Source organism: Crocodylus siamensis, chromosome 5, assembly GCF_052110815.1.
Source record: "Crocodylus siamensis isolate JL-2025a chromosome 5, ASM5211081v1, whole genome shotgun sequence".
Classification (NCBI taxonomy): domain Eukaryota; kingdom Metazoa; phylum Chordata; order Crocodylia; family Crocodylidae; genus Crocodylus; species Crocodylus siamensis.
The window spans coordinates 40,783,425-40,804,574 of NC_143399.1; the positions used below are offsets into that span (position 1 = coordinate 40,783,425).

Sequence of the window (21,150 nt, forward strand, 5' to 3'; positions counted from 1 at the left end):
AGCAAATCAACAACAAGCATTTCTCTTAACGAAACCTTTTCTTGGGGACTCATGTCTGCCAGTTGACAGGCAGCATTAATACAATGAGAAAGGGTAAGAAACCACATACTTGCCAGACCTAAGTTAGGGCATCTGAAGCCTGAACACTTGTTGTCTTTCTTTTCCAATTGTACAACATGATTCAATAAGAGACATTATCTTACCTCATATATCTCAGTTCTCTCCTATCCTTGGACCATATCAGAAACAATATCCTGCACCTAGCAAGGAATACCCAGAGAAGCAGTCTCCTAAAGCAGAAACCCAGCCAGGTCACACATCCTTTGGAATATTTTAGACTGTAAACAAATCGGAAGAAATAACATGTGTCTGCTCAAGAGCCAAGATCTCCAGTCTGTAAGAGGATTGGAGTGACTTTTATGAGTTATAAAGCCATAGGGGAAGAGTTTGGCTCCCTTCACATCTGGAACTTCCTGACTCCTTCACTGTATTTGACTTTTTTTGCATTTGATTTGCATGTTTTAAGGAAAAGAAAGAAAAATAAGGATGAGATCTCTGCATGGCTCTGTTGCACTGTGTTCAGTGATCTGGGAGGGTAGAGGGTGGTCAAAACACAAAATGGCTGAGGTTAGTCAAACCCAAAGAGGGCAGTGACGGAGGGCAGAAACCTGACCATGGGTAGGGTTTAGATGAACTGGGACTGTTCAGGGAAAAACACCTGTAGAGAGTCAAATAGATTGGCTGTTCCCTGATGCTGCCTTCAGAGCAGCAAGCCATACAGCAAGCTGCGTAAAGACTGGAATGGAGGACAACACAGAAGACAGGATTGCCAAAGAATGAGGGATAACTTGGGGATTAAGGTGAAAGCCTGGAAATTTTCCTCTGCTCTGCCACAAATGTACCATGTGCCCAAATCACTTGGTCCCTCTGTGCCTCAGGTCCTCCTCTGTACAAAAGGGGCAAGAGCTTTGCCCCACCTCACCTTGTGCATTAAACACTGTGAGCTGGTCACATACCACAGCCCAGAGAAGTACCTACACTGATATACATCATCACAGTCATCAATGGTGTTCCCGACCTTGGAGGTCAGCTGAGGTTACCCCCTCTCATGAAACAACAGAAACAGGAAGGGGCCCAAAGGCCATGCAAAGTTCCCTTATGCTGACAGAAGGAAAAGATTAAAAGTTGTGATTTCCCCCCACAATATTTCCTGGGCTTCTCTGTGATCCTTCATTCACCCCACCCCAACACTATTTAGCAGTCAGAGGAGATGAGCCTGGGGGCCCCTGGTTGCAGGTAGCACAAAGACTGACTGGTGCAAAGAAGGAAGGTCTCCATGCAAAAATCAAAGGGAAGCTCAATGAAAAAAGAAGGCAACTGAGAAGCAGAATCCCTGTGTGTTAATGCAATGCACAGGTAACCTGTGGAACTCTGTGCCAGAGGATTCCAGGGAGGCCAAAAGCTAAGCAGCATTCAGAAAGGGACTAAAGATTAATGTGGATAAAGAAAATATCCATAGTGATAAAACTGCATCAAGGATAAGACACCTAAGCTTGACCTGACCCCTAAAAGGTAAAACTGCTTCCCAAGCCTTCGCTGTTAATGTCCGTGATACTATGGCTAGTGGCTCAGATGGCTAGATTTTGGGGGACTAAAGCTAGGCTCCTAAATCTGCCCAGAGCCCCAAAAAATTGGGAGTCATATGGTGGCTACTGAGGCTTTTGGTTGGGCCACAGTTCATAATAGTTCCTGGCCAATGGGAGGCCCTGACTAGCCACGTGGCCATATATAACTCTCTCCATAGGAAGCTTCTTCATTAGGCATGGGCCTCCTTCCCATGATGGTCCATTCCAGTACATGTAGCAGCCCTGCAGCACTCTCCCCAGGCCTCTCCCTACAAAGCCACAGCCCCCCCTCAGTGACACAGCTGCACCCAGGCCCATGTGCCCCTTGAGTTCCAATCAAAGGTTCACAAAGCCGGGGAAGCCTCAGCCTCAGGCAGACTGGCAATAACACAAGCAGCTGGCTGTTAGCTCTCTGACCCCAGCTCACACTCTCCTCCTGGAACTGGCACCACCCAGGGCACAAGCATCCGAAGACCAGTGTATAAAACTTGTGCCCCTGGGAGTAGGTATGTGGGCACTGCTCATCCCCTGACCCCCACTGGCAGGAGCACAGGACACTAGCTGCTTCATATCTCCCCCCAGTGTGCCCAGGCCAGGCCCAGGCAGTTATTACCCTTCACCATCCATCCTGAGGTAGTGCCCAGGCAGCCCTAGGTTTCCTAGTCACTCCCTGCGGAGCCTGGGAGACAGCAGAAGCTTCTCCAGCCTGGCCAAATGCTTGGCAGAGTGGCGATGGGACTGCCCATGTGGGAGGTGGTGTGTCTGCATTTGTGCCCAGCTCCTGTCACAGTGGGCTGCCCTGCCCTAAGAGAGGAGGACCCAGCAACACGCCATCACATCTTGCTCCTGGGACAGGCACTGGACTCCCAGCACCTAGACCCTCCAGGAGGGCAGGAGCTGTAGGGCGTACAGAAACATTTCACAAAAAGGCCTAAAGCACTGAATTTAGCTTTGCTGTCCAGCAGCTGCTTTTCTGCCATCCCAGGCACCACCCCCCACCCTGCTCCCACCTCCTCAGGGCTTTCCCACCCCTTCCTCAGTAAGGAGATGAGGGGCCAGTCCGCCCCTGCACTGTCATGGGCGCTGGTTCCTCTACAATTCCCGAGCCAGGCCCTACACTGCAATCTCATCCTCCAGGCTGTCGCCCAGGTCCTGCTTGGGCCGGACGTTGAGCAGGTGTGGTGGCTCCTCCTGGGACCACGAGTCATGCTCCTCACTCTCGTCCGTGTTGGACTCGTACTCCGAGGCAATGCCCGACTCGCGGAACTTGATGAGCTCCAGGCTGCCCAGGACCTGTTCCTGTGGGGCAGGCACGGAGTTGGGCAGGAAGCGATAGCACTCCAGTTTCACCAAGCAGTCACTCCTACCTATGGGGCTGCCCAGGGCGCTGGGAAAGTCAGAGCCATGGCCCAGCTGCGGCAGATGAATGTCTTCAGGCTTCGGGGTGCTGGGGTCACAGAGCACAGGCAGAACATTGGAGCGGAAGGTAATCTCCAGCAGGCTGTCTTGGGAGCCCACTGCAAGAGAAAAGCAGGCTGAGAGAGCAGTGGGATCAGCCCAGGGCATGGCCAACTGCCCCAACATGGCATGTCTGCCAGCCCAGCTGACAAACCATAGCCCTTCATCCACCCACCACAGCTTCCTACTCATCTCTCTACCGTGTCAGGTGTCTCAGGGAGTCAGGGTGAGGGACTGGTCTCCCACCTTACATGCATGCACCCACTGTATCCACAAACAGTTTGTGCTTCGCACCCTTCTACACAAACTTACTGAGCATCTGCAGTCCTATGCATCTGCACCTTGATACTCCCACCCTATAAGCTGCATCCTGAGCACCCACTCTACACACAAACACCCCATGCACTGCACTCCTATGCACACTTTACACATGCACTCCTGCACCTCAGGCCCCTGCAGCCTATACACTTATCCCTTATGCACTTGCGTTCTGCAACTATTCACAAACCCCCTCCTATACACCCACCTATACATAACACTCTACAAACACTCTTTACACATCTGCACTCCTACACTATATGCAAGCACCCATGCTACATAGACATAAACTATCCCCACCAAATATATCACACTCAGAATGCTTCTCTACACACACTAATCATTGTGGTGATACTCTCCCATTCACATCAGACTGGTCTGGTCATTAAGGGCTTGAACATGCCTCGTCAAATCCAGCCAGAGTCTTATCACTGACCTTCCTGGGGGCTGGCTGAGCTCAGACAAAGTATGTACGTTGTGTGCTGATGGGCAACAGCAGGGATGCAGAGCACTGGAGATGCTCAGACAGGGCTTTGCAATGAACCCTCCTGCTGATGTTTATGGGTGGATCTTGGCCCCTGTAATGGGAGGGATGGGGAACCCTAAAACAGGAACTCAGCAGTAGGACAGGGGTCGGGGACAGGGATCTTGGGATCCTCCAGGACACAGCAGGTGCTGCACCTTGGTGATGCCTCACAGGCACCAACAGCAGATCTCTCCATGCTGTGCACTGGGATTACTTTTGCTGGTGGCTGGGAGGGAGGAAGGGAAGGAGCTCTTACTGGTGTTGCTTCCTGACAACTTCAGCTCCAGCTCCTGCACCTGCTTGACCAGCAGTGAGATATGCTGCAGCAAATCCTTGTTCTGCAGTAGGAGCTGGTGCACTCGAGCCTGGGCTTCTAGCCGTGCTGCTGCCTCCGCGGCCAGCTGGTCCTTCAGCAAATGAACCTGTGGACAGACAGGGAAAGGCAGTGGGCACTATGCCAGGGAGCGCTGCCTGTTGTCCAGACAGCCAGGGATGCAACCTGCCCTCAGCAGAGAACTGGGAGCTCGGAACTCCCAATGGGTGCTAAAGAGTTGCATGTTTGCACTCCTCTAAGCCTACAGGAACTCCACATCTGCAAGGCCCTCCAGCTCGGTGCCCTCTGAGGAGCTTAGACTTCCCAGTTCTTTGTCCGGGTCCTTGCCATTAGGAGCTGGGAGCATCAGAGTCAACTTGCAATTTTCTGAACTAGGGGGTTGGGCAAGGCAACCTGGCACCTGAATGACACAGGCAGTCTGTCCCATAGGGCTCCAATGCCTCAGAGAACACCCAAGGTCAAACAATTCTCCAAGCCATTTCTTCCTTCTAGGGCTCATCAGGAATGACGGAGTTTGCAGGGTGGTGAACTGTAGGGGAAGAGCTTACTGACCTCAGTGTAGCTACCAGCATCTATTTCACAAAACCCACTTCCCCTACTCAGAACAGCTGCCTCATCTTGGCTGTCCCAAAAAAGAAGCAGAAGCTTTTCCAAAGAGCCTGTTCTGGATGTGAGCAAAGACAACAGCCCAGCACCCAGCTCGCTCAGCTTCCCAGGCAGAAAGTGAGGCCAGTGAACCGCTGCCTCCTTCCCCCAGGACAGGCTCAGAACAAGGACACAGCATCACATGGACACCATGGGAGTGGAAAAAATTGATGAATCCCCTTGTCACAAGCTGATTGCCTATTTGAGGCTCAAAGTGCTACATTCCCTAGGGCCGGTGTAGCCAGCCACATGCACAAGGGAGCCAGGCAAGTTAGGATTTAACAAAAACCAACACACCAAGAATGCCAAGAACAGTGGGGTCCAACTTTTGCTTGGTATGCCACAAATAACCCTCCTTGAATGCCTCTCTGATCCCGTTTCCCCTACCCAATCTGCTGCTCTGCCTTCTGCTTCCTTCCCTGTTCTCCCTGCTCAATCTGCCACTTTGTTTTCTCCTTCTTGCCCTTTCTGCCATTGTACTTTCTGCTCCCTTCCCAATATGCTGTGTACCACACACAAACTGCCCATGGTGCAGGTTGGCTACCCTTGGCCTAGAAAGTTGATCTTATAGGTGCTGGTGGAAGGGCAAGTCCCCTCACTGCACAGCTACTGGGTTCGTCTGCTTATACTAACAATGCTGTGAGCTGCTGGCCCTAGGGCAGACAAGGGTCCAAAGACAGCTTTGTTTCTCCTGCCCAGCCCACAACCTCCTGTGCCTCTGGCACAGACCTCTTCTTTGGAGCACATGGCATGAATCTCCACTGGCACTACTTTGCTACCTGGAGCAGCTTCATAGCAGGCAGGTATCCGTTACTCTACTTCACAGCGCCTGGGCACCCTCACCTGATGGACTGTTAGGATCATTATGCTCTTGGCAGGCCAGAGCAAGGATTTTTCATAGTAGAAGGACAGTGAAGCCAGCACTCCCAGTTTACCTGACACAATGATGCCAGAAGATAGGATATCCAAGCACAGACTACAAGATGGGAGCTCAGGCCAAACCCAGACCAAACCAGAGAGCTTTGGTTTCATCCTCCTCCCCGTGCTTCCTCCATACAGCAATGGGAAGCTTCTGCCACACGCTCACTGATCATCTACTCTGGGACCAGCAAGCAAGAGAAGGAACAGACGGGATTCTGAGACAGCCATGAAGATGCTGGTCTCTGAAAGCCAGGACAACATGAGGCCCTTCCTGACCTTGCTGCCATTCGGCACAGAATGCCAGTAAGCACATCGCCCATTCCACCACGCAGTGTCCAGTCACTCCTCCCAGAAGTCCCTGACTGGCCCAGTGGCAGGGAGGTACATGGGACCTTACATTCTCTTTTCACACTATCTGCAGCAAGGAGTCCTATATGGGGAGTCAAGGCATGCCACAAGATCTGTCGCACTCCAGGTAAGTGCTGGCATAGCTGTCCTCTACAGCCCAGGAGAGGAGCTACATTACAGTCCTCTGGAGGGTGTTGACCACTGGGTGGATGAAGCAAAAACCCTGGGATATGCCAGCAGTAACAGAATAGCAATTAAAAGCTGAGTGGGTGCCAAGTCTCATTGTCAAAAGTGTCAGAGGTGAAAACATCTTCCTTTCTCTCAGTGGGATGGCCATCTTCATGCCAGGCATCTAGGGAGAGGACACAAGATCATGTCCAGCACTGGCTGGGAGGAAAAGCAGCAACCAGTGCCCAAACTGCATCACTTTCATAGAGAATGGGATAGGGGGCACAGGCCTGGATCCTCCCTTCAGAGGCGGGGAGATGAGAATTCCTGTCACTGCCAAGCGAGAAACTTTACAGCCCAGTGTTAGGAAACACTTCCTAAGAGTGAGGTTCCTGCGAGGAATTTCAGAGAGGCTCCAGAGTGTTCTGTCAGGCTCCCTGACTTCCAGCTAATGCTGGTTAATTATAACCCCTCAGGCCAGGAAAGTGTGTTTTCCATGGATGCTGAGAAGAGAAATACGGTTCACTCCAGCCAGACTGGAAGCACTGATGGGGAACTGAACAAGGCCTGTTCCAGCAGAGAGCTGGCAGGGACAGGGGAGGGGGCCATGTGAGATCCAAATGGCATTTCATTCACATCCTTGTAATTACAAACCCAGGTAATTATAGGATGATCTGCGTAATTATAGATCCATCCGCCTGACATTGATCCTGTGGAAAATAATGGAATGGCTGACACTGGACTTGATTAATAAAGAAATAAAAGAGCTCAGTATAATTAAAGCCATTCCGTACAGGGATTTCATAGAAAATAGATACCGACATATGTACTCAGTAGCCTTTTTCTGATGAGATTACAGGTCCGCCTGGCAAAGGTAAGAGTGACGAGGGAACATACTTCAACTCCTAAAAGGAATCAAGTCCGATCCCGCCTCGTATTTTGATTAATAGATTAGAATGAAACACAATTACAATGGCACGCATTAAATAAATTCAAAAGTGGCTTGCTGATAGGTATTCAGATGGGGAATCATCTGAGTGGATGTGTGTCTTCTAGGGGGGTTGTTTTTGGTCCCATGCTATTTAAAATTTTTGGCCATGACCTGGAAGAGAGCATGAAAGTACTGATAGGGTTTATTCATGACAAAGAGATTGGAAAAGGGGGTAAATAAAGAGAGGGAAGGAGATACAAAGCCACTGGGATTGTTTAATAAACAAGGAAGCAAGCAAATAAGATGTGCTGTAATATGGCTGAATGTAAAGCCCCATGAACAAACAATCTGGGCTAAATCTGTAGGACTGGGGACTCTGTCCTGGGAAGCAGTGATTCTGCAAAGAACTTCAGGGTCCTGGTTGATGAACGGCTAGACACGAACTCCCAGCATGATACTGAGGCAATGCCATCCATCCTGGGATTTACTGAAAGCCAGGGCAATTGGCAGTAGGAGCAGGAAGGTTCTACTGCCTCTCTGTTTGGGACAGGTGTGATCGCTGTGTCCAGATGTTGCATTCACAGCTCAGGGAGAAGGCTGATAAACTGGGGTTAGAGGTGAGGCCCAAGATGGATTTAAACCAGGCTTGTCCAACATGCAGCCCGCCTGCTGCACCACCCTCTGACTTATCCCCAAGCCATCTCCCTGATCCTTCCCAAGCCTCCTGCTTCTAAAATGCCCCTGCAAGGCATCTGCATACTCCTGGGTCCCACCTAATAATCATAAGGCCACAAATAGAGAGGGGCGAACCTGAGCCACAGCCACTTGTGTCTGTTGCTGCTGTTGCTGCAGGAGCTGCTGGAGAAGCTGCATCTGGTGGTGGGCAGACAGGGGTGTCCCCAGGTCAGGCAGCTGGGCAGAGGAAGGGAGCAGCATCTTGGGTGATGCAGTCAGGATGCTCTCCTGGTGCAAGGAGCCCTGAAAAATACAGAGGAAATGAAAACATGAGTCAGGGCAAAGGGTGTTCCCTGACTGCCTGGCAGCAGGAAGCTGAGTTTTTGGTTGTAGCTGTGTTGGTTTAAGGACATAGGCAGGCAAAGTTCTTTGGTTAGATGTTATATTTTTTTATTAGGTCAACTGAGTAGACAGCAGGAAGGCACCTGGTGTGCTGAGACCACTGTCCAGTGTCCACTGTTGCTCTTCTGTCTGTCTGTGGGGCAGGGACTGTCTCTTTGTTGTGTAGTTGTGCAGCACCCAGCATAACAGGGTCTATCAGTGAGTTTCCTTGGTGCTACTTCTCTGTACATTAGTTATGGTAAAAATTAGCACTCCAGGTACTTGGGAGTCCAGCAAGGACATCCAGTAATGCTCCTAGGAGGGAACATTTACAAGTCACTTAACTTCCAAAGCATTGTTGGATTCCCACAGCCCTCACTATGCCTGTGAGCACAGTTAGCTGTAATTAGCATAGTTTTTAATCCCATTCATACCACAGATCTTCTGCATTGTAAGCAAACACCTTCCCTTTACACAACGGTGTAATTTACATCTAAGCAAATCAGGTTCCCTTTCACTGCCCTTTCTCAGTCAAGGCTTCTGGTCTCTAACCTGGCTACAGTGCTCCAAGTTCACCTAGTGAGAGACAGAGCCCAAAGCCTTCCCTCTCACGCACCCATTGACTGTCCTGAGGCATAGCAGGCAGGGAAGCAGGGGTGGTCTGCTCTAGGGGTCCAGGTCTCTTCTAAGCCACCTGTTGGTTTTCTGGGTAGGACTCATACTCAGTGGTTGAACAGGCCCAAGAGTCAGGACCTCTGGACCAAGACTGTGCTATCACCAATATTTCCTTCTACCTAGGCACTGACTCCTACCAGGCAGGTCTGGACAACTGCGCAGCCCAATATGCCCAAGCTGATGGACTGCGGCCTGCTTTTCCACAGAGCAGGGCTCCACATTGCCACACATTCTGCTGGGCTGGTGGAAAGCTGTCCACATTTTCCAACACCTGAGATGCCCAGCCAAAACCCTTTGCTTGACGAGGCAGAGTCATTTTTCTCAGCTTCTTCTTGTGGATGCCATGGCAGAAGGAGAGGCTCTGCCAGGTTTTGCTTCTAGAACTGTTTTGTCAGCATCATGCATTACAATCAAGCTGGGGACATCCCAGAAGACCTGCCACGGACCAACCTCATTTTGTCATGGAAAGGCTTGTTGGCTTGTAGCTAGGATGGGATTTACCAGCCAGAATATAGGCACAGCATGGCAGCCACAGGGACTGCCAACCTGGAAGGAGCTGAAGCACTGGTCTAGAATTAATCGGACCTCCAGTAAGTCCCTATTCTCACAGACCCCTTGGGCAATTCTCCCTTCCCGGATATGGTCCCACAGAGATTCAGCTGGCATCAAAGTGCTGATTTAACAGGCAACCTCATTATTCTGGAAGTACTGACAACAGTTAAAGGGCAAAACAACTTGCTGGCAACTCAGACTGGATTCCAGAAACACCCCAGCTGGCTCCCACTTGGTCCTTGAATTCAAGGAAACCAGGGGAAACCTGGGCTAAACAAGGATGAAAGACACTCACAAAGGCCAAGCAGAGACTTTCTTGTGATACCTGATTGAGGGGCAAAAGGCCTTTTTTCCCCCTTTTTTGGGGGGGGGGGGAAGAAGGGGGGAAATCAATGAAAATTAAAAATAAAGTGGCTCTTTCATCAATATGTTTCTTTGATTTTTGTAGGTTTCCACTGAGCCCTCCCAACACTATTTAAAAACATGGTTTTGCCAAAAGAGATTAAAACCCCAGAAGTAAAGTTTGTAGTTTTTGACAAAACCCAAAAATATTCTGTAGAAAACGGTAATTCAAAAGTAGGCCCTTTCAGTGGAAATTTCCATTTGGACCAAGGAGCTGGAAGTTTGGTTTTTGTGGGGGGGGTTTTGGTCAAAAAAAACTGTAATGGCTCCAAGCCCAGACCCACTCACCAAAGGCAAATTATTTCAGAACTTCATTAGGGCATCTCAGAAACAAATGAGCTGAAGTGATGGCTTTGATCTGGGAGCAGCGGAAACTCTGTAGCATGAACGCTGACCTCCACAGCTTGCTCACTCACTCCATGTACCTCCCTCCTCCCTGCCTCAAGCTGTGCTGTACTTGCTCTGGAAGAGGCTTCCACTCCATGTGATGAAAGGGCTATGTGAACAGGGAATGACACAGGGCCAGAGGGTCAGACTGTTAATGCCACTGGTCATGGTATAGCCCTGCCCATACCTCTGCCAGGAGTCCCAAGAGTACACAGACAGGGAAGGGAGCACCAACTCCAACTCTACAGGCAGCCATAAGTTATCCACAACTGACTACCCACAAATGCACATGCTCATTTGTGAACCAAAATCCCAGTCTCTTCCAGGATCACCCATGGGCCCAAGGCAGCAAAGCCCTTCTGGCTTCAGGGAAAGCCACTCCAAGGCAGAGGGGTGAGACCAAATAACACTGTGAGCTCTGCAATCTCTCCTGGTCCTGTGGGTGAGGTGAAACTTCATCCCACCCCAAGCAAGCAAGGGCTCTATCTGCAGGATTGTTAGCTTGTGGAACTGCAGAGACAGACAACATGGTGCCCTAGTGTGTTGAATTGGATGAGCATTCTTGCTCCTCCACTCCTGGGTGCTGCAGAGGCACAAGCTCCCCTCTGCCCCCCCCCGGTCTTCCAGGAGTCACAATATCCTCAGCCACAGTGGGTGTGTCTACACATTAATTAATGTGCTGTAGTTACTGTGCATTAAGTTTAGCACTTGGATAACTAAGTACTAAATCAATGTGCAGTAACTAGCACTACTGCCCAGCATGCTACTGTGCAGTGTTATTAGGCTACTGTGCAATTAGCATCTCGTGCAGATGCATCCAGTGAGTGGGAGAGGCTCAGTGTGCACTGTCTGGAGGTCTCCCAGGATAGAACCCCAGGCAAGCACCTCCATTTGGGAGCCCTTTGACTGGGCATCCCATCCACATTCTGGCTGTAGAGCCACGGGGATGATCCCTGCCCTGCCATGGGGTCTACCAAATGGCAGAGTCACAGGACAAGGAGGCGGGCTGGGCTTACAGGCAGTTATTTGCTTTCTGGTTCTAGTGAGGTGGCAAGAAATAAGCATATCTGCCTGTGGAATTCAGGCATGTCTGCCCATGGGCCCCAGTCTCTAGACACCAGGAAGCTCTATCCCTCACCTGAACAGCAGTGAAAAAACCACAGTGGACCTGGGACCAAAGGTCATACGAGGTCTCTCTAAGCCAGGGCCATCTAGTGAAAATCCCAGAGGAAGGAAACAGGAGCTGCTGTAGTGAGAGAACATGGCACCTCCATGCCAGATACCAGTCCCAGAAGCAACAAGCAATGCACTGAGAACAATCCCAAATTCACATCATCCTGTGGGACTGTGTTCTGCATCAGGAGTTTATGGCCCAGCTGCTTTAGGCATGGCTGAGTACTGGGGTACCTTGGCATCCAGATAGGAGTTTGCATCTTTCCCCACTGCATCGAGGTCCGTCACCCCACGGCTGAACTCCAGGATGTCGCTCCCTTTCACTGGGATTTCCACTGCATCAATATCAGTCTCCTCTGCAGCAACAGCTGCCTTCTCAGCTCCAGGCGCATGGCAGACTAGGAAGAAACAGCAATGGCAGGGTCATGGTGCAATCTTCCTTGAGGAAAAACCAGCTCTGCTAGGCACAGTTCCCCTCCTTGCTCTCCAGGGTAAGGACAAGGCCTGCTCCTCCTGGCAGGAGAAGCACTTGCACTCCTGCCATGTGTTATGTAGTCCATGTGACTCATCCAGAGCTGGCTTCTTTGATACACCTTATGCACATGTATATACCAGAAATGCCCAACACTCTCCTTATAGCCTGGGGGAAGATGTCCCTTTATAAATCCATGGTGTGCCCACACCTTGAGTACTGTGCCCAGTTTTGGTCCCCACATCTCAAAAAAGGACATAAGAGAACTAGAGAAGGTACAGAGAAGGGCAACAAGGATGATCAGGGGTATGGAGGGGCTCCCATATGAGAAAAGACTAACAAGGCTTGGCCTATTCAGTTTTAAAAAAGAGATGTTTGAGGGAGGACATGAGAAAGGTTTACAAAATACTAAATGGCAAAGAAAAAGTAAATAGTGATTTATTATTTACTCTCTCACACAATGCAAGAACTAAGGGTCACAGGCTTGCAGACAACCTGGGGCTCTGGCTATCACAAGGGGAGGAGCCAGCACTGGCTACGGTTTTCAGTTGGCAGCTTGTCAGTCTAGTAAAAACACCAGCTGACGCAACTAACCCCTTTGTGGAATGGTGTGAAGGACCTGATACTGTACACGCATGGCCTTTGACTGTCAGATGTGCACTGTTGCCAGCTCATGATTTTTGGCATTGTTCTTAAAGTGTACGCTTTGGGAATGTGAAAAACTTAGCTCTTTCTTTTATATATAAATATTCTTTTTATATAAATAAAAATATATATAAAAGAAAGAGCTAAGTTTTTCACATTCCCAAAGCGTACACTTTAAGGACAATGCCAAAAGTCATGAGAGTTGGCAATACTGGATGTGGTGAGGGGTGTGACCCACCCCGTACATCTCACAGGACATACCTCTGAAACTATACTACAGGATGTGACTCTCAGTTGAGAAGTAAGTCCTAGGAAGCAAAAAGAATGACAGAAACAGGGAACCGGAGGTCTTGCATATCGTCTGAGCCTCTGTAATGGAATATTAAGCAGGGAAAATTTTGATGTGCTGTGCTCTTTGTCCAGTTGAGGGAATACAGACCTCAGTTTCATCTGGAATTCTCCTTGGGAAAACAGCTTGGTAGCCCTGAGCTGGGGGCTTCCAAGCTCTGAGCTTTGATTACTAGAAGCACTTGCAGCCCAAAAGTTTAACAAACAATGTGGGGTTCATAGATACTCAGGGGACTTAAACCTATGGAAGGGATACACTAACTGCTTTTGTCACGGCCTCCTGCATGACCTTGTTAAAGCACTAGGCCATGTTCCCTGCCTTACCACCCCAGCACTGGGATCCCTTTCCCTATGGTGCAAACGCGTGCCATCCCAAGCCCCAAGTTGTACCACTTAGTTTTGCCCAGTCCCAGGCTCCTTATACACTAGTACTGATGCCCCTCAGTCCTGCCCCATGGCACACCCCAAAATCCAGTCGATGTCATCTCTGTCCACCCTACAGGAGAGGACAGACAACCCTTCATTCAAAGACTCCTTCCACCACAGCACAAGCACTCTGTCTGTACATGCACCTTCTCCCCTGGCACAGCCTGCAATTTAACTCCATGAATCTGTGCTACCTCACTCTCCTGGAACCGGCTCAAAGAGTTAGTCCTGGGACTGACTGACAAGAGTCCTGGAAGCCTGCTGACTTTTGAGCTACCTATTCCCTGTTAATTGCAACAATGAGCAGGGACTTAACTAAGAAAAAGCCTTGGAGGAAGGGCTGTATTTGGGGCCAGCAGCTGTTGCTATGAAGTGTTCCCTCTGCAGGGAGTACATAGTGGTGTGGTCTGTGCACCTGAGCCAGGGAGAGGTGGCCAGGATCCAGAATGCTGCCAATGGGATCCCAGCAAAGGGACAACAACCACAAGGATGGAGCCAAAGGCCACTCACTGGAAGAAGTCCCAGTCTGAGCCCACATCTTCTCAGGGAGTGGAGATATGGGTAAGACCCTGCTCTCTTGTAACTGGGGACAAATTCTGTTGCAAGCCCAAGGCTCTACAGTTTGTCTCTGCCTGTTGGCCATTGACAATCTGCACCTGCACACTGTGCCTAAAGGGACTATAGCTTGCAGCTAACAGCGGACTTCCTGTACATATGCCTCACTGAGAGGTTTGGGGACTTTTGCTTGCCGTGCTGAGCACACAGTCCCTCCCTTGGGCCCTGTCCTGGCAGCTATCAATGCAACATACCTGAGATGCTCACATCATCACCATTCCTGTCACTGTCGCCGTCCTCCTGCCCATCTGCATTCTGCTGGGTGTGCTGCAGACTCAGCTTGTGGCACACCTCGAAGGCCTGCCCCACTGTCCGGACAATGCGCATGGCCTGGCTCTGGGAGGGGTTGGAGGGAGATAGAGCAGAAATGTCACCATCACAGGGGTCGACAGCAAATAGACACACTTCTCACACCACTGTAACAGCCCCATGACATAGTAAGCTTCATGGCTGGTTGCTGGTGCTCCCAAAGGAAGGGCACAGCGACTTGCAAGGCATTAATTGCTATGGCCTTATACAGGCAAAGCCTGGCCCCAGGCTGTAAAAGGGGCTGTGTTCCCAGGCACCCCACAGCTCCTCAGCAGAAGGGAAGAACTCTGGTCCTTAGTGCTTGACCAGCTTATGCCTTCAGGCAGCTCTACCCAGCTGAGCTCTCTCATGGGGTTGCTTCGTAAACTCTGGGTCTCTTTGTACCCTGTGTGAATCCTCAATGGCTTTCCCTGCTGACTGCCAGTCTCAGGGTGGCCTCACAGGATGCCCTCTTAACTCGGAGAGCCACTGCTCTCTGCCCTCTTCCATTTAGGGTTCATACATACTTATGCCCAGGGTAGAGGTCTAGCTGTGGGGAGGTGGTGGTATTCTCTGGGGAAGGATCTTTTCCCAGCTGACCACACAAGAAAGGGACAAGTGAAGTGCTGACCACAGGTGTCTGAAAGCAGCATCCTAGGGCACTAACGTCCCACTCTAGGGGAACTTCATGCACTTCTTCACTTTCACCTATGGGGAACCAAGTCCAGAGCAGCAAGTTTGATTGCCAAAAATCATTAAGCCAACCTCCTCAGTGGATTAATGGAGAAAGGTGGATCCCTCAGCAAAGCCAACAACCTACTGTTCCTGTTAGGACCAATGTTCTCCTATATTGGAGTCACTGTGACACATTGGCAGTGGGGAGGGAAGCATTGACAAGGCCATGGGAGGTCTCTAGGGCACAACAGCTGCAATACTTCTATTGTAGTGACAAGCCCTGGTTGTACATGGACAGCATGGGAATAGCTCTAGGAGGCTGGGTGCAGCACCTTTGTTGATGGCTCATGGAGGAAAGGCCTAGGTACTAGCCTTTGGATTTGTGCTAACTCAGTGCTCCTGGGCATTACTGATGCCCAGAGGTGAAATGAGCATCCGGGTGCTAGATGTTCCACCTCATCTCTGGCTAGAAGGGGAGGCCACAAGGGAGAATCTTGTAGCTCTGGGGATCTCCAAGAAGCAGACATTCACCAGGTTCAGGATAGTGCTGCCTGTGATATGGTGCATCTGAGTCAGCAGGCAGCTTCACCCAGCCCCAGCCTACTACTCCTGTCCAGCAGCATGTCAGGAAACCCAACTGCCTGGCCATGCTTACCTTCTTCTTGGACTTGAAGACATTGCACCTGAAGATGTTGCTGGAGCCATCCCTGGCAATGTAGCTGAAGATCTTCAGGTCCTGGGAGTCATGGGACACGTAAAATATCCTGCAAGGTCATCAGGGTGGGCTGAGGTGAGGATGAGTATACAAGAGGAAGACTGGAAAGGCCTCACCTACTAGCTCACCAGACATGGAATGAGGTGCTGGGAGACACACAGCATAACAGACGGCTCAGCATGCGCACTGCTCTATAGTGGGTCGCAGGCTAAGCCAGCTGGGCACTTTTTTCAAGGGAAGTTGTTCTGGGGGGACTAGAAATAATGATTGACACCAAAACATTTCTACGGAAAGTGTCTCAGTTCTACGATGAAATGTCTCATCAAAATGAGGGTGAGGGCAAGGGTACAGGTATTACTCCAGTAGAACAGGCAGCATCCCAGTGGTTAGGATGCAGACAGGGGAGGCTGGAGGACACCAACTCAGCAGAGCAAGGATTTATTAAACATTCATCAGACCAGAGAATCAGACAGAAGAGAGAAGTGACCCTGGCTCCGCCACATCCCAGACAAGTGCTCTTCAAGTTCTCCTAGAAGAGCTTTTTCACAACTGCAAATGCAATAACCCAAACAGAAATATGCTACAATCCACTGATGAAGGCATTACCTGGGCTGTGGGAGACCCAGTTTTAACTGCCTGCTCTTCTTTATGGCAGGGATTTGAACTCAGGTCACAGCACACCTCAAGTGCGTATGCCTATTCCATGGAGGAAGGATGGGGTGGAGGGGGCCGATTGTCTGTTTCTTTCTCCCTGTGATGCCCTTCAAGAGGTTTTGGTCCTGTGCCACTGCCTAAGGAAACACATTCTGAAGCCTGGATGCTTCTTGCAAACTGGAATTTCATTGCTATAGACAGCCTAAGGCCTGGCCTGCCCATTACTCCCAGCCTATCCCACAGACCCCTCCCCTTTGCACAGACAGTGCTCCCTGCTGGTGTGGCAAACGGAAGTGTTGGGAGCAAGGCAGAAGCAGGGCTGCTCTATTTCCATACCAATGTCACAGTGAGGTGCAACAGGGGCCCCACTTGTGAATCCTCCCCACAGGACACCACAGACCCTTTAGAGTGAGAAGAGAATGGCTGCTGTAGGTCTTTGCTCTGGATACCAGCTCTCCTCAATGCTCATGTTCTGCCCCCTCACACACAGACAGCCTAATCTATCCATGCCCCTCAGGGCAAGACGTGATCTGCAGCTCTTCTGCTGTTTCAGTCCTCTCTCCCCACTCAGAGCTCCCAGTGTGGGCAGAGTCAGTGGTAAAGAACCCCACGGGGTTAGCAGGTGGGCACGGGACCTGGATGTTTCAGGAGGTTCCCCAAGGTAGCTGGCTACCCATGAGCTGGCACTTTAACTGCTCTACCTGAGAGTGGCCTTGTGCACGGTAACTGGTGGAGTTTGTGAGAGGGGATGTGAGAAAACCAGGAGACTTGCAGGGCATCCCCTTTCTTCAGTCACTCCTAAAGGCTCCAGCATGGCCAGAAGCTCCATGACTGAGCTGCTCCACCAGGCTGGTCAGGCTCCTGAGAGGCGAAGACCCGCTGGGGTCACATGCTGCTCAGATTCCCTGACAGGTCTGGAGGGGGAACAGAGGGCAGCTAATCCTGGCACAGAAAAGCAGTTCTCCCTCTCTTAATTGGGCTCATTAAAAGGGGTTTAGCAATGCCTGGCTCCAATCCAGCTGCCAGGGAGTGGGAGTGGGTCTGCCCTGACGTGACCTAAGCAAGGCCTCCTTCTCCTGAAGGGGCAGACTGCTGGCAGCCAGTCCTGAGAAGTGAATGCGAGGCTTGGAGCTCACAGGCTCTCACCCTTCCCACTCACTCTTTGGCTCTGACCAGAGACAATGGGATTCTGCTAGAAACTTGGGAGGCGAGTCCTTTCCTTGGGCTCTGTACCGATCCAAAAACCAAGTTAGCCTTGCTGTGGGGGGAAGTTCCCATTTGCCCTTGCTGTCATGCTCTGGGCTCAGTAGTCTCCAGAACAGTGTCACACAGGGTAGGAGCTGGGACGGGATGGATGCCACATGCTGGCATTGACTAGGTGTTCAGGGTATACGAGTGCGCCCTGCAGAGGGGTGTGCTCTGCACAGCCTTGCTTTGCAAAGAAGCTGCCAAGATTCCCCTCTCTCCACCCATAGCAAAAAGCCAATAACGCCATGGATAGACAAATTGTTTGCTGACCAATACCTTTCATCTGCAGCTCAGAAAATGAAATGTCTTCTTGGGTTCAGATGGGCAGTGGTGTCACAACATACCAAGAGAATGCAGCCAACAGTGTCTAGAAGGGGCATCTGAAACCCCGTCCCCTCTTCAGAGGACTCTGGATCTGAGAACAACTTCATAGGGAGGGACTGGACTGGACACTTAAGAAGCTTTTTAGTGAGACAGACTGGACCCTGCAGCCAAGACACAAGCAAGCCTTTCTGCTGGCTCAGCAGGACTCCCATAACTGGGCCCTGTAACTGCTGGTTCTGCCTTGACATCCCTCTGTGCTGATATGATGCAAGAAGACTTATAGCCCAGGGATCATGGATTGGGAGGCCCAGATGGAGCAGACTATGTACTGCTCACAAATACATGGCTGGACTAAAATACAGTCTCCTGGCAACCCAGCGGGAGCTGGGAGCAAGTTCTCTCTTGCCCTAACAGAGAATTGAGAGGCAGTGTTGCTAGACCTGCAACGGAGGCAGTTCTGCTGGGGAAACTGGCTTCTGAACATCCAGGTTTTGCACACAGAAGAATACTCCACTGAGTTCTATGTATGAGGCTCCCATGAGCTGCAGGACAAGGCTCAGGGCAGCTGCATGCCACCAGGTCACTGGGTGGGCAGCCTGTCAGAATTCGTGAGAGTTGCAAGCCCCAGATTGCTAGGTGGCCTGTGTGTCAGTCCCAGCCCTACTTCCTGTGCCCAGGGCATTGTATCAACTACATGTCAGAGCACACAGGATCTGCCCGCCCCCATGGTCACTGAGGGATGCATGTCAGAGCTCGCTGGAACTTCTTGCCACCTGCAGATGGCCCTACCTGTAGATAGGATCGTGCATCACCAACATCTTGCTCTCATCCCAGGTCCACTCTTTTTTCTGCAAGGAATGAAGCTGTAAATAAGTTAGATGTTGTCCAAAGGCCCAGGAATTCCAAAGGTCCAGGAAGTGGACTTCAAAGCCACACCATCCCCCCTGCCAGGGCCACCCTTCCTGGGTGCCAGGAAGGATACACAGGCAGAAACAGCCTGAGACTAATGGGATTACATCAAAAAGTCAATGGGAGTATACAATTCACTCCCCCGGGGAACTGAGAGGCAAGCAGGCAGGAGGTGCCACTGCAGAACCAGGCATCTGCTGAGACAGGGCACTCAAGCCCCAACTTATCCCTGGGGCAGCCTCAGAGACGGATTAGTTCCTTCCACAGAATCCCTGGAGCAAGGCAGTTAGACAAAGAGGACCTAGTGATCAGACTGTGCTGCGAGGCAGGACATGGACAAGGGAGGGGGTAAACCATCCGTCTCTCTGACTATGCCTCTGACCCAGGGCATCCTGTTGGAGGATATAGTATGCAAGGCTGCGTGGTCTGGATCACTGCTCCAACTAACAGCACTGGCCACCAGTGAAATGAGTTCAATGGTTCTCAACCTTGCTCCTAGCAGATGTCAATGCCCAGCACAAAGCTCATCACCTGCTCAGGCCCTCCTAGCCTTCTTCCCCTCTGGAGTCCCCAGTGTTCTTATCCCCTTGCTTAAGGTGGCCAAGAGAGACAGAAATGGCAGAAAACATTTTTGCTGAAGCAAGATCTTTCCCTCAAGTAGTTGGTGACAGGGTTAATTTAGACCTGGCTGCTCTTAGCCTGCTCAGCAGATTAACAGAGGGCTGGACTGTCCGCTGTCTGGCAGACACCCGCAGGGACTGACCTTTCAGAGCAGCCCAACCTTTATGCCCAATTACCGACCACCCTCTCCATCCTGCCTTCCTCTCGCCTTTGATCTTCATTTGCCCTTCTACACGGCATTTGAATGGTTGCCAGACTCATTATCCCCTCGGCAGTGCTCTTGTCCTGCTCAGCAATTTATTGTTCTCCCCTACTCTGTTCCTTGCCCTCTTGTGGCCAGCACCTCAGGAGTTGTGAGCATCCCTGGGGCCCAGTCTGGCCCCCAAAGCCCATTAGGTCTTTCAGAGGCAATCCAAAGGCAGGGAGGAGGGGTGGGAAATGATAAATATTAGTGCTTATAGAACTGAGAGGCTGATCATGCTTCTGAGAGCCAGGCAGGTCACTGGGCCAGCTGCCAGCATCCAGCTCTGCTGATGCACCCAACTTCTGAACTGATTTAGCCCTGGGCTCCACACACCTACAGCTCTGCCCATGCCCCTAAGTTACAGCCCCCCAACTATCCCAAAGTAACCTTCTAAGTTAGCCTTATTCAGGCTGTGAGGAAGACTAATCCTGTGGAACTGGGGATGCACCAACACGCCTGTGCAGCTTGGTCTATATCCTCTCGAACTAATGCTTACCTAACCTGGACTTAGTAACTTCCAGTGATGAAGACTGTGCAACCTATTTGCAAGGCTTCACTATTCTCCTAGTCAAAAGGTTTCTCCTCATGTCTAGCCTAGATCATCCCTGCTACAATTTAAACCTTTTATTGCTTGTCCTGTCTTGTCAAAGACATTGAGGACAACTGATCACCATTTTATAACATTTTTTTTAAGTCTGCTGTCAAATCCTCTCTCAGCCTCCTCTCCTCTAGACTACAAAGTCCTGATCAGTATGGAGAATATCTTTGCTTTTACCAACAGGCTGTGTCAGATTTCTTTATCATCATTCATCTGTATTCCCATCACATATTAGCATCCCGCTGTTGTAGAGAACAAAGATGTGCACCTCCTCTGACATGGCAGTAATGCCAGAGATGTTTCCAGCCCTTTGCTAGGGGAGGATGCTGCTGGCTTGTGCAGAGGAGACATAGTCTAGCTCTCCAGTGCCCGGTAGGTCTGCAGGGAGTCTGCTCCAAACCTGCCATTCAGGGGATGCAGCTGTGGTACAAGGCCGTAAGACATCTGGAAGTGAGGATCTCCAGGTGAGGATCTCCAATTGCCAGATAAGGTCCCCAAGGTACTACCTGCCTCAGCCATGGCTATGGAGGATGGGCTGAACCTGCACCACTCAAGGCAGTGCCCATGCTTCCCAGTTTATTTTCTTTCCATCTCAAATTCTGAGCCACTGGCACAAGGATCTTCCCTGCAGAGAGGCCCCTTTCCATGTACAGCTGGAAGCAGTAGCAAAGATTGCACACACAGACCCCCACCACCCTCCAGGGCTTTGCTGAGGGTCACCCTGAGAGTGATATCATCCTATGGGATGCTTCAGACTTAAGCACTCCTGTTCTCAATGATCACTGTCCAGCTGGGGAAGGGACACAGCATGGGGGCTAGGAAAAGGCGACCTCTGCCCTATGAGGTTGT

At 50.8% G+C, this 21,150-nt stretch overlaps 1 protein-coding gene across 2 annotated transcripts in view; it reads right to left on the minus strand.

Annotated features, from left to right (window-relative positions):
* Positions 1–21,150, minus strand: part of LOC149863951 (carboxyl-terminal PDZ ligand of neuronal nitric oxide synthase protein-like) — a 143,102-nt gene that overhangs the window by 23,748 nt on the left and 98,204 nt on the right. Inside the window, exons 4-10 of one of the 2 annotated variants that reach the window (XM_090047424.1) lie at positions 18,719–18,777; positions 15,644–15,752; positions 14,220–14,361; positions 11,754–11,917; positions 8,085–8,252; positions 4,184–4,349; positions 2,993–3,142 (exon numbers count right to left, since the gene is read on the minus strand). In XM_090047424.1, the coding sequence (XP_089903550.1) occupies positions 2,993–3,142; positions 4,184–4,349; positions 8,085–8,252; positions 11,754–11,917; positions 14,220–14,361; positions 15,644–15,752; positions 18,719–18,777 (958 nt within the window). Of the gene's footprint in view, positions 1–2,992; positions 3,143–4,183; positions 4,350–8,084; positions 8,253–11,753; positions 11,918–14,219; positions 14,362–15,643; positions 15,753–18,718; positions 18,793–21,150 lie in introns of both variants that reach the window. The other variant, XM_090047423.1, reaches the window with a different exon arrangement.